The following is a 12,107-nucleotide window of genomic DNA, read 5'->3' as shown; positions in this document are numbered from 1 at the left end:
CCTCCCCCTCTCCCCAACCCCCTCCCCAAACCCCTCCGCTCCCCCCTCCCCCTCCCCCCTCCCCAACCCCTCCACCCCTCCCCCTACCCTCCCCCTCCCCAAACCCCTCCCCTCCCCAACCCCCTCCCTCCCCCTCCCCTCCCCCACTCCCCAACCCCCTCCCCCTCCCCCTCCCTGCCCCCTCACCTCCCCCTCCCCGCCCCCTCCCCCTCCCCAAACCCCTCCCCTCCCCCCTCCCCAAACCCCTCCCTCCCCCTCCCCAAACCCCTCCCCCCACACCTCAACCCCCTCCCCTCTCCCTCCCTCCCTCCCCTCCCCCTCCCATCACCCCCTCCCCCTCCCGTCACCCCTCCCCCTCCCATCCCCCCTCCCCTCCCCCTCCCATCCCCCCTCCCCTCCCCCTCCCCTCCCCCACCTGTCCCCCCTCCCCAACCCGCCCATCCCCCCCTCCCCATCCCCTCCCCTCTCCCTCTCCCCGCCCACTCCCTCCCCTTCCCCCATCCCCTCTCCCTTTGCTCCTCACCCCTCCCCACCCCGATCCCCTCGCCCCACTCCCCTCTCCATCCCACCTCCCATTCCCCTCACCCTCCTCACACCCTCCCCACCCTGTTCCCCCCTCCTCCCCTCCCTTGGGAGTTCTCCCCGGTGTCCTGGGGCCAATATTTATCTCTCAACCAATGTCACTAAAACAGATGATCTGGTCATTATCACATTGCTGTTTGTGGGAGCTTGCTGTGCACAAATTGGCTGCCGCGTTTCGTACATTACAACAGTGACTACACTTCAAAAAGTACTTCATTGGCTGTAAAGCGCTTTGGGACGTCCTGAGGGTGTGAAAGGCGGGGGAGAAATGGGAGTCTTTCTTTCTCTTTATGTCAAAGTGAGATGTTGTAAACGGGCTTTGACCCGGTGCGTGCTCGACATTCAACGTTCAGCGTCATGGCTGCTCAGGGATCGCATGAAACCGAGCTGGAGGTGAATCAGCAACTAACGGGTTATGGCGCTGACCGCACTCCCCCACGGGGACAGCAACCACAGGTAAGGCCACAGAAATATGGAAAACATTCCTTGCTTCTTTTTTAAATGTCAAATTATCTTTATCATAATGGCACCACCCTCAAAATGTTGGGCTCCTGTTCATCAAAGGCATTAACCGACCTCACAAAATAACTAACAGCTCACGTCAGGGTCTTGGAGAGGGTGCAGAGGAGATTGACCAGAACGGTGCATAAGAACATAAGAATGAGGAGCAGGTTTTCGATGATGGTAATGCCATTGGATGTCAAGGGGAGGTGATTAGACTCTCGCTTGTTGGAGATAAGAGAATTAGGAGCAGGAGTCGGCCATTCGGCCCCTCGAGCCTGCTCCGCCATTCAATGAGATCATGGCTGATCTTCGACCTCAACTCCACTTTCCCGCCTGATCTCCATATCCCTCGATTCCCCGAGAGTCCAAAAATCTATCAATCTCTGGGGCAGAGAATTCCAAAGATTCACCGCCCTCTGAGTGAAGAAATTCCTCCTCCTCTCAGTCCTAAATGGCCGACCCCTTATCCTGAGACTGTGACCCCTGGTTCTAGACTCCCCGGCCAGGGGAAACATCCTCCCTGCATCTACCCTGTCAATCCCTCTAAGATTTCTATACATTTCAATGAGATCACCTCTCATTCTTCTAAACTCCAGAGAGTATCAGCCCATTCTACACAATCTCACCTCATAGGACAGTCCTCTCATCCCAGGAACCAGTCTGGTGAACCTTCGTTGCACCGCCTCCAAGGCAAGTGTATCCTTCCTTAGGTAAGGAGACCAAAACTGTACACAGTACTCCAGGTGTGGTCTCACCAGGGCCCTATATAATTGCAGTAAGACGTCTTTACTCTTATACTCAAATCCTCTTGTAATAAAGGCCAACATACCATTTGTTTTCCTAATTGCTTGCTGTACCTGCATGTTAACTTTCAGTGATTCGTGTACAGGGATGAGGGACTCCATTTAGGGAGTTCTCTCTATTCACCTCTCTATAACTCTCTAGCTTCCTACCCACAGATTTCTACAATGTTTGAAATTAATTTTCAGTTTCAAAAATAATTTGCGAATTTCTGTGAGGCTCCTTTACCCGAATGTTACAGTCAGAACAAGAGGGTCTTTTGCTATTTTTACCAGGTGCCCAGTAAAGTTTAACACTCTTGACACTAACATTGCACCAAGGTGTTATTGTTCTGATCCTGTGCAGTAGTCGAGATACAATACTATTCCGGGTACTGCAGTGTCGTGGTTATGTTACTGGACTAATAATCCAGGGGGGACGTCAGTTCAAATCCCCCAGCAGGGCAGTTTGAGAATTTGAATTCAGATTGAAAAATCTAGGAAATAGAAAGCTGGTCTCAGTGAAAGTGACCGTGAGGCTGTCGGATTGTCATAAAAACCCAACGGGTTCCCTCATGCCCCTTTAAGGAAGGAAATCTGCCGTCCTTACCCGGTCTGGGCCTATAGGTGACTCCAGTCCCACACCAACGTGGGTGATTCTTAACTCAGTTGTATCAAACCGCGGCGGGGCAATAAGTTCCAGCCTTGCCTGAGGATGAATTAAAACAACTGAGGTCAGTGTGGATGAGCACAGGCTTTGGAGCTTGAGCTGATGGCCCGAGTCCCCATCACCCCCGTGCTCGCTGACCCACACTGGCTCCCGAGTCCCATCACCCCCCGTGCTCGCTGACCCACACTGGCTCCCGAGTCCCATCACCCCCCGTGCTCGCTGACCCACACTGGCTCCCGAGTCCCATCACCCCCCGTGCTCACTGACCCACACTGGCTCCTGGTCCCATCAACCCCCCCTGTGCTCGCTGACCCACACTGGCTCCTGGTCTTATCACCCCCCGTGCTCGCTGGCCCACACTGGCTCCTGGTCCCATCACCCCCCGTGTTTGCTTACCCACATTGGCTCCCGAGTCCCATCACCCCCTGTGCTCGCTGACCCACACTGGCTCCCGAGTCCCATCACCCCCTGTGATCGCTGACCCACACTGGCTCCTGGTCCCATCAACCCCTGTGCTCGCTGACCCACATTGGCTCCCAGTCCCATCACCCCCCGTGCTCGCTGACCCACATTGGCTCCCGAGTCCCATCACCCCCTGTGCTCGCTGACCCACACTGGCTCCCGAGCCTCATCACCCCCTGTGATCGCTGACCCACACTGGCTCCTGGTCCCATCAACCCCTGTGCTCGCTGACCCACATTGGCTCCCAGTCCCATCACCCCCCGTGCTCGCTGACCCACACTGGCTCCCGAGTCCCATCACCCCCCGTGCTTGCTGACCCACACTGGCTCCCGAGTCCCATCACCCCCCGTGCTTGCTTACCCACACTGGCTCCCGAGTCCCATCACCCCCTGTGCTCGCTGACCCACACTGGCTCCCGAGTCCCATCACCCCCCGTGCTCGCTGACCCACACTGGCTCCCGAGTCCCATCACCCCCCGTGCTTGCTTACCCACACTGGCTCCCGAGTCCCATCACCCCCCGTGCTCGCTGACCCACACTGGCTCCCGGACCCATCACCCCCCGTGCTCGCTGACCCACACTGGCTCCCGAGTCCCCATCACCCCCCGTGCTCGCTGACCCACACTGGCTCCCGAGTCCCATCACCCCCTGTGCTCGCTGACCCACACTGGCTCCTGGTCCCATCACCCCCTGTGCTCGCTGACCCACACTGGCTCCCGAGTCCCCATCACCCCCCGTGCTCGCTGACCCACACTGGCTCCTGGTCCCATCACCCCCTGTGCTCGCTGACCCACACTGGCTCCCGAGTCCCCATCACCCCCCGTGCTCGCTGACCCACACTGGCTCCTGGTCCCATCACCCCCTGTGCTCGCTGACCCACACTGGCTCCCGAGTCCCCATCACCCCCCGTGCTCGCTGACCTACACTGGCTCCCGAGTCCCCATCACCCCCCGTGCTCGCTGACCCACACTGGCTCCCGAGTCCCCATCACCCCCCGTGCTCGCTGACCCACACTGGCTCCTGAGTCCCCATCACCCCCCGTGCTCGCTGACCCACACTGGCTCCCAAGTCCCCATCACCCCCCGTGCTCGCTGACCCACATTGGCTCCTGGTCCGGCAGCACCTTGATTTTAAAATTCTCATCCTTGTTTTCAAATCCCTCCATGTCCTCGCCCCTCCCTATCTCTGTGCCCTCCTCCAGCCCCACAACCCCCCGAGATCTCTGCGCTCCTCTAATTCTGCCCTCTTGTGCGTCCCTGACTTTAATCGCTCCACCATTGGCGGCCGTGCCTTCAGCTGCCTGGGTCCTGAGCTCTGGAATTCCCTCCCTAAACCTCTCCGCCTCTCTCTCCTCCTTTAAGACGCTCCTTAAAACCGACCTCTGTGACCAAGCTTTTGGTCACCTGCCCTAATATCTCCTTATGTGGCTCGGTGTCCGATTTTTTCTGATAATCGCTCCTGTGAAGCACCTTGGGACGTTTTATACGTTAAAGGTGCTATATAAATGCAAGGTGTTGTTGCTGTTGGTGATAATACGATGTACAGAGGCTGCAAACAACTCAACGAGAAGAGAATTCTGCTCAGCCTCTCCCTCGCCCCCACAATACTCAACATTCTTAAACTCTCACTGTTATCTCAGGGAGATTAAAGAGGGGAAAATGCCTGACTTCCTTTTTAGGAGATTTTGAAAACCATTGAATTAATGCTTTTTAATAAATAAATAAAAACACACAACTCTTATCTTGGACTTGATGCCATTAGGATGAGTGCTTCAGGGCCAATAAAGCAGATTTATTTTTCCAAATAGAGGCTTCTTCAGAAAAAGGACCATTACTGGTAAAATCTGTATTAAAATGGGAGGAATGTGTGATTACGATGTTGAACCCAACATTGCAGATTGGAGTATTCCAAATCTGCAGCTGCCGAGAGGCCCAGTGTTGAATTTGTGTTATTGATGCTCGTGAAATTACCCGACTGGGAAATATCACAGAACCGCTAAAAATAAAGAGAAAACAACATTACAACTGCATCAACCTGCTACACTAACTGGTAGATATCACAGTGCAGCATCGCAGTGTCCTAACTCACACCCAGTCCCGTTCACCCATCGCCCCCTGTGCTCACTGCCCCGTGTGCTAACTCACACCCAGTCCCGTTCACCCATCACCCCCTGTGCTCACTGCCCCGTGTCCTAACTCACACCCAGTCCCGTTCACCCATCACCCCCTGTGCTCACTGCCCCGTGTCCTAACTCACACCCAGTCCCGTTCACCCATTACCCCCTGTGCTCACTGCCCCGTGTCCTAACTCACACCCAGTCCCGTTCACCCATCGCCCCCTGTGCTCACTGCCCCGTGTCCTAACTCACACCAAGTCCCGTTCACCCATCACCCGCTGTGCTCACTGCCCCGTGTCCTAACTCACACCCAGTCCCGTTCACCCATCACCCCTTGTGCTCACTGCCCCGTGTCCTAACTCACACCCAGTCCCGTTCACCCATCACCCTCTGTGCTCACTGCCCCGTGTCCTAACTCACACCCAGTCCCGTTCACCCATCACCCCCTGTGCTCACTGCCCCTTGTCCTAACTCACACCCAGTCCCGTTCACCCATCACCCCATGTGCTCACTGCCCCATGTCCTAACTCACACCCAGTCCCGATCACCCATCACCCTGTGATGAAATATGCCATTCATCAGGCACTCTGTATTCTCTGTGTTTGATTGTGCCTGTGACTGTGACAAGCAGGGGAGTTTAGTTTCAGTTTCATTTCCTTACCTGTATTGTATTGTGTGTAGGGCTCCGCCCATACCTGGCCCCTGCTTAAGCAGGCCCCAGCGTGTCTCACAGGCAGTACAGCAGATCTCTGGATGAGAGACACTTCTCCACTGTGTATTACTTTCTGAGTTAATAAAAGCCTTGCTTTGTTCCATTAACGTTGAGTCTCGGATTCATTGAGGCACATCAATTTTATTAACTCAATTTTCAACGCAATGGATCAACTCTTGAAACCCGAACGTTTGGATTTGGACCCGTATGCTTTGGACACATCGGCACGATTCGGACACTGGTTTAAGTGTATGGAATTCTTCCTGGACAATTCCGCAGCCATCACAGACACTACGGATGCTGAAAGTATGGAACTCGGAATCCTGCGGAATTGGGTAAGCCACCGGGTTTACCCCCTCATCCAAGACGCCGACACGTACCCGGCCGCCTGCGACATCCTAAAGGCGCATTACCAGCAGCCTACGAACGAGGTGTACGCTAGGCATCTGCTCGCTACTCGCACACAGCGACCTGGGGAATCGCTGGATGAGTTCCTAGTCACCCTGAAAATGCTTGGCAAAGACTGCAAGTGCCAAGATGTAAAAGCCGCAGTGTACACTGACGAGCTTGTTCGTGATGCCTTTATCACAGGCCTCAGCTCCACTTACATCCGGCAGAGACTACTGGAAAAAACGGGATTGGACCTGAAACAGGCTGTGGACACAGCACGATCCCTGGATGTGGCCCAGAGAAACTCGGACGCCTACTCTTCAGCCCGCGCCGCCCACGCCGCCACGTGTGCACCAAGGGCGCCGCCATCTTGGAAGGCATCTTCCCCGCCCGGCAGCCCGACACCGTCGGGGCCCCGCTCTCCCCCCAGAAGCCCTACGACAGCCGCGACGCGTCGGGGCCCCAACTGCTACTTCTGCGGGCAGCCGAAGCACACCAGAAACCTGTGCCCGGCGAAAGGCACCACCTGCTTTAAGTGCGGTAAGAAGGGGCACTTCGGGAAGGTGTGCAGAGGGAATCCCGCTGGAAAACCCGCCACCGCCGCGTGTGCGCCGTGGGAGCGGCCATCTTGGACGCCATCTTGCCCGACCTCGTGGGGTCCGCCATCTTGTGAGCAGACAGCGTGGACGCCATCTTGCCTCGACCAGGGCCCTACAGTGGCATCGGTCACAGTGGACCAGACCAGACCGCACCCGCTATCCAAATCAATGGCGGACATCGAGGTAAACGGGTGCGGGGTTAAATGTTTAATTGACAGTGGAAGCACGGAGAGTTTTATCCACCCTGAACTAGCACAACAACTCTCTCTAGCGGTGGTCCCTGCTCGGGGCACCATCTCTATGGCTGATAAAACCCAGACATCGACCATTATGGGTTACTGCGCGGTACAATTGTCCATTAACGGAACTGTATACGATAATTTTAAATTACTAATCATGAAGAGTCTATGTGCGAGCGTGATCTTGGGCCTGGATTTCCAGTGCCACCACCAAAGCATCACGCTCAATTACGGTGGGTCCCAGCCGCCCCTCACAGTGTGCGGTCTGGCTACCCTGAAGGTAAAGCCGCCTTCGCTATTCGCGAACCTTACTCCCAACTGCCGGCCAATAGCGACCAAAAGCAGGAGGTACAGCTGGGAGGACAGGCGGTTTATCGCGACCGAGGTGGACAGGCTGCTGAGGGAGCGCGTTATTGAACGCAGCAACAGCCCGTGGCGCGCCCAAGTGGTAGTGGTGAGGGGTAGCGAGAAGAAACGGATGGTGATCGACTATAGCCAAACGATCAACATGTACACCCAACTAGACGCCTACCCGCTACCCCGCATATCAGAAATGGTGAACCAAATTGCCCAATACCGGGTGTTCGCCACCATCGACCTCAAGTCAGCGTACCACCAGCTCCCTATCAGACCAGAGGACCGCCCGTACACCGCCTTCGAGGCGAACGGACGCCTCTACCAATTCCTCAGAGTCCCCTTTGGGGTGACGAATGGGGTCTTGGTCTTCCAGAGGGAGATGGGCTGCATGGTCGATGACCACCACTTGCAGGCAACCTTCCCCTACCTCGACAACGTCACCATCTGCGGTCACAACCAGCAGGATCACGACTCGAACCTCGAGAGGTTCCTGAAAACCGCACAAAATCTCAACCTCACTTACAACGAGGACAAGTGCGTTTTCAACACCACGCGCCTCTGCATACTAGGCAGCGTGGAGGAGAATGGGGAAATCGGACCAGACCCCGACCGACTGCGCCCCCTACGGGAGCTGCCCCTGCCCAACACTCCCAAAGCCCTGAAAAGGTGCCTGGGGTTATTTTCTTATTATGCCCAATAGGTCCCCAACTACTCCGACAAAGCCCGCCCCCTCTTGAAAGCATCCTCTTTTCCGCTCTCTGCTGAGGCCCACGCCGCCTTCAAAAGCATTAAGCGGGATATCGAATGGGCCACGCTACAGGCAGTGGATGAGAACACTCCCTTTCAAGTGGAAAGTGATGCGTCTGACTTTGCCTTGGCGGCCACCCTCAACCAGGCGGGGCGGCCCGTAGATTTCTTCTCGAGGACCTTCCAAGGGCCCGAGATCAGACACTCCTCCGTGGAAAAGGAGGCCCAAGCCATCGTGGAGGCAGTGCGCCACTGGCGGCACTACCTAGCCGGCAAACGCTTCACCCTACTTACCGACCAGCGGTCGGTAGCGTTTATGTTCAATAATAAAAAGAGGGGGAAGATTAAAAATGATAAGATTCTCAGGTGGCGGATCGAGCTCTCCACCTTCGAGTATGACATCATTTACCGGACAGTGGCCCTTAACGAATCCCCCGACGCCCTCTCACGAGGGATGTGTGCCAGCGCCACCGGGGATCGGCTACAGACCCTCCACAACGACCTCTGCCACCCAGGGGTCACATGGCTGTTCCACTTCATAAAGTCCCGCAACTTACCCTACTCGATTGAGGAAGTTCGGTCTCTGACCAGGAACTGCCGCACTTGCGCTGAGTGCAAGCCTCGGTTCTACCGCCCAGATAGAGCCCACTTAATCAAAGCTACACGGCCCTTTGAGCGGCTCAGCTTAGATTTCAAGGGCCCCCTCCCGTCAGTCGACCGCAATGTTTACTTCCTGAACATTGTGGACGAATACTCCCGTTTCCCATTCGCCTTCCCCTGCCCAGACATGACCAGCGCCACAGTCATTAAATGCCTCAACAGCCTGTTCTGCCTGTTCGGTATGCCGAGCTACATCCATACGGATAGGGGGGTGTCCTTCATGAGTGAAGAGCTACGCCAGTACATGCTGTCCAGGGGGATCGCCACGAGCCGTACCACCAGCTACAACCCCCAGGGTAACGGCCAGGTGGAGCGAGAGAACGGGACAGTATGGAAAGCAGTCACTCTAGCTCTAAGGACCAAGGGCCTCCCTATCTCCCGCTGGCAGGAAGTCCTCCCAGATGTGCTCCATTCGATATGGTCGCTATTGTGTACTGCCACTAATGCCACGCCTCATGAACGAATGTTTGTCTTTCCCCGGAAATCCACCTCAGGCGTATCCATGCCGTCATGGCTCTCCACCCCAGGTCCGGTATTTGTACGAAGGCATGTGAGGGGCCACAAGACGGACCCTCTCGTGGAGTCAGTGCACCTACTCCACGCCAACCCCCAATACGCGTATGTCCGGCACGCCGACGGAAGGGAGGACACCGTGTCCATAAAAGATGTCGCCCCAGCCGGTAATGACAACAACCACGACAACAACAGCAACAACGATCACAGCAACTCTTACCCACCCACTATCCTTTCACCACCCCCGGAAGAACATCGACCAACGGTACCCCCACCAACTACCCCTTCAACAACCCTGGCGGCGCCCCCGGCAGAGACCCAGGAGGCCACCGGGGACACCCAGCCGACACCCGCGGCACCACAACAGCTACGTCGGTCACAGAGGACGATCAAACCACCGAACAGACTAAATCTGTAGAAGGGGTGAATGTGATGAAATATGCCATTCATCAGGCACTCTGTATTCTCTGTGTTTGATTGTGCCTGTGACTGTGACAATCAGAGGAGTTTAGTTTCAGTTTCATTTCCTTACCTGTATTGTATTGTGTGTAGGGCTCCGCCCATACCTGGCCCCTACTTAAGCAGGCCCCAGCGTGTCTCACAGGCAGTACAGCAGATCTCTGGGTGAGAGACACTTCTCCACTGTGTATTACTTTCTGAGTTAATAAAAGCCTTGCTTTGCTCCGTTAACGTTGAGTCTCGGATTCATTGAGGCACATCACACCCCCTGTGCTCACTGCCCCGTGTCCTAACTCACACCCAGTCCCGTTCACCCATCACCCGCTGTGCTCACTGCCCCGTGTCCTAACTCACACCCAGTCCCGTTCACCCATCACCCCCTGTGCTCACTGCGCCATGTCCTAACTCACACCCAGTCCCGTTCACCCATCACCCACTGTGCTCACTGCCCCGTGTCCTAACTCACACCCAGTCCCGTTCACCCATCACCCCCTGTGCTCACTGCCCCGTGTCCTAACTCACACCCAGTCCCGTTCACCCATCACCCGCTGTGCTCACTGCCCCGTGTCCTAACTCACACCCAGTCCCGTTCACCCATCACCCCCTGTGCTCACTGCGCCATGTCCTAACTCACACCCAGTCCCGTTCACCCATCACCCACTGTGCTCACTGCCCCGTGTCCTAACTCACACCCAGTCCCGTTCACCCATCACCCCCTGTGCTCACTGCCCCGTGTCCTAACTCAAACGCAGTCCCGTTCACCCATCACCCCCTGTGCTCACTGCCCCGTGTCCTAACTCAAACGCAGTCCCGTTCACCCATCACCCGCTGTGCTCACTGCCCCGTGTCCTAACTCACACCCAGTCCCGTTCGCCCACCACCCCCTGTGCTCACTGCCCGTGTCCTAACTCACACCCAGTCCCGTTCAGCCATCACCCCCTGTACTCACTGCCCCATGTCCGAACTCATACGCAGTCCCGTTCACCCATCACCCCCTGTGCTCACTGCCCCGTGTCATAACTTGCACCCAGTCCCGTTCACCCATCACCCCCTGTGCTCACTGCCCCATGTCCTAACTCACACCCAGTCCCGTTCACCCATCACCCCCTGTGCTCACTGCCCCATGTCATAAATCACACCCAGTCCCGTTCACCCATCACCTACTGTGCTCACTGCCCCGTGTCCTAACTCACACCCAGTGCCGTTCACCCATCACCCCCTGTGCTCACTGTCCCATGTCCTAACTCGCACCCAGTCCCGTTCACCCATCACCCCCTGTGCTCACTGCCCCGTGTCCTAACTCACACCGAGTCCCGTTCACCCATCACCCCCTGCGCTCACTGCTCCGTGTCCTAACTCACACCCAGTCCCGCTCACCCATCACCCCCTGTGCTCACTGCCCCGTGTCCTAACTCACACCCAGTCCCGTTCACCCATCACCCCCTGTGCTCACTGCTCCGTGTCCTAACTCGCCCCCAGTCCCGTTCACCCATCACCCCCTGTGCTTGCTGACCCACATTGACTCCTGGTTAAGCAACATCTCGATTTTAAAATTCTCGTCCTCGTGTTGAAATCCCTCCACGGCCCTCGCCCCTCCCTATCTCTATATCCTCCTCCAGCCCCACAACCATGGAATCATAGAATGACAGAGCACAGAAGGAAACCATTCGGCCCATCGTGCCTGTGCCAGCCCTTTGAACGAGCTCTCCAATTAGTCCCACTCGCCCCCCTGCTCTTTCCCCATAGCCCTGCCCCTCGAATGTGAAAGGCACTATATAAATGCAAGTTCTTCTAACCCAATGTATCTCTTTACAGGCACTGACTGGCCTGTTAGGTATTTCCAGCATTTTCTGTTTTTATTTCAGATTTCCAGCATTTACAGTTTTATTTTATTCATTTTTATTTGTTCCTCCATTTTAATTTCCAGTTCTTGCTCTTGCTCTGCATGACCCACTTGCTGAGCATGTGGAGATCCTGCTCCCAGCTCCCTCCCTCGCTCTGTCTCTTCGGGAGTTCTGACCAGTTTCTTTTGCCTTGACCTGTTGACTCTAACCTCACGGTGTCGGGAGGGAATGACATTCGGAACCTGGAGTCCAGCATCCAGTCTTCTTCTTCTTAGGCAGTCCCTCGGAACCGAGGATGACTTGCTTCCACATTAAAAATGAGTTCTCAGGTGACTGATGAGTCCAGTGTGGGACCTACAGTCTCTGTCACAGGTGGGGCAGACGGTCGTTGAAGGGGCGGGTGGGTGGGGTGCTTGGGTTGACGTGCGCTCCTTGCGCTGCCTGCGCTGGGCTTCCGCTTGCTCCCAGTGAAGAG

The 12,107-nt window shown here is 56.1% G+C and overlaps 1 protein-coding gene across 1 annotated transcript in view; it reads left to right on the top strand.

Annotated features, from left to right (window-relative positions):
* The first annotated feature begins 560 nt into the window (after positions 1–560).
* Positions 561–12,107, top strand: part of LOC147107209 (uncharacterized) — a 151,881-nt gene continuing 140,334 nt past the window's right edge. The window contains exon 1 of the mRNA XM_086008405.1: positions 561–1,038. Coding sequence (XP_085864531.1) covers positions 940–1,038 — 99 coding nt within the window. The 5' untranslated portion in view covers positions 561–939. The remainder of the gene's footprint in view (positions 1,039–12,107) is intronic.

This window comes from Somniosus microcephalus, chromosome 15, assembly GCF_052327205.1.
Source record: "Somniosus microcephalus isolate GS21.2 chromosome 15, FLI_Smic_1.0, whole genome shotgun sequence".
NCBI classification, from domain to species: Eukaryota; Metazoa; Chordata; class Chondrichthyes; order Squaliformes; family Somniosidae; genus Somniosus; species Somniosus microcephalus.
The sequence above is the reverse complement of the archived record's forward strand: the minus strand, read 5'-3'. Positions and strand labels throughout refer to the sequence as shown.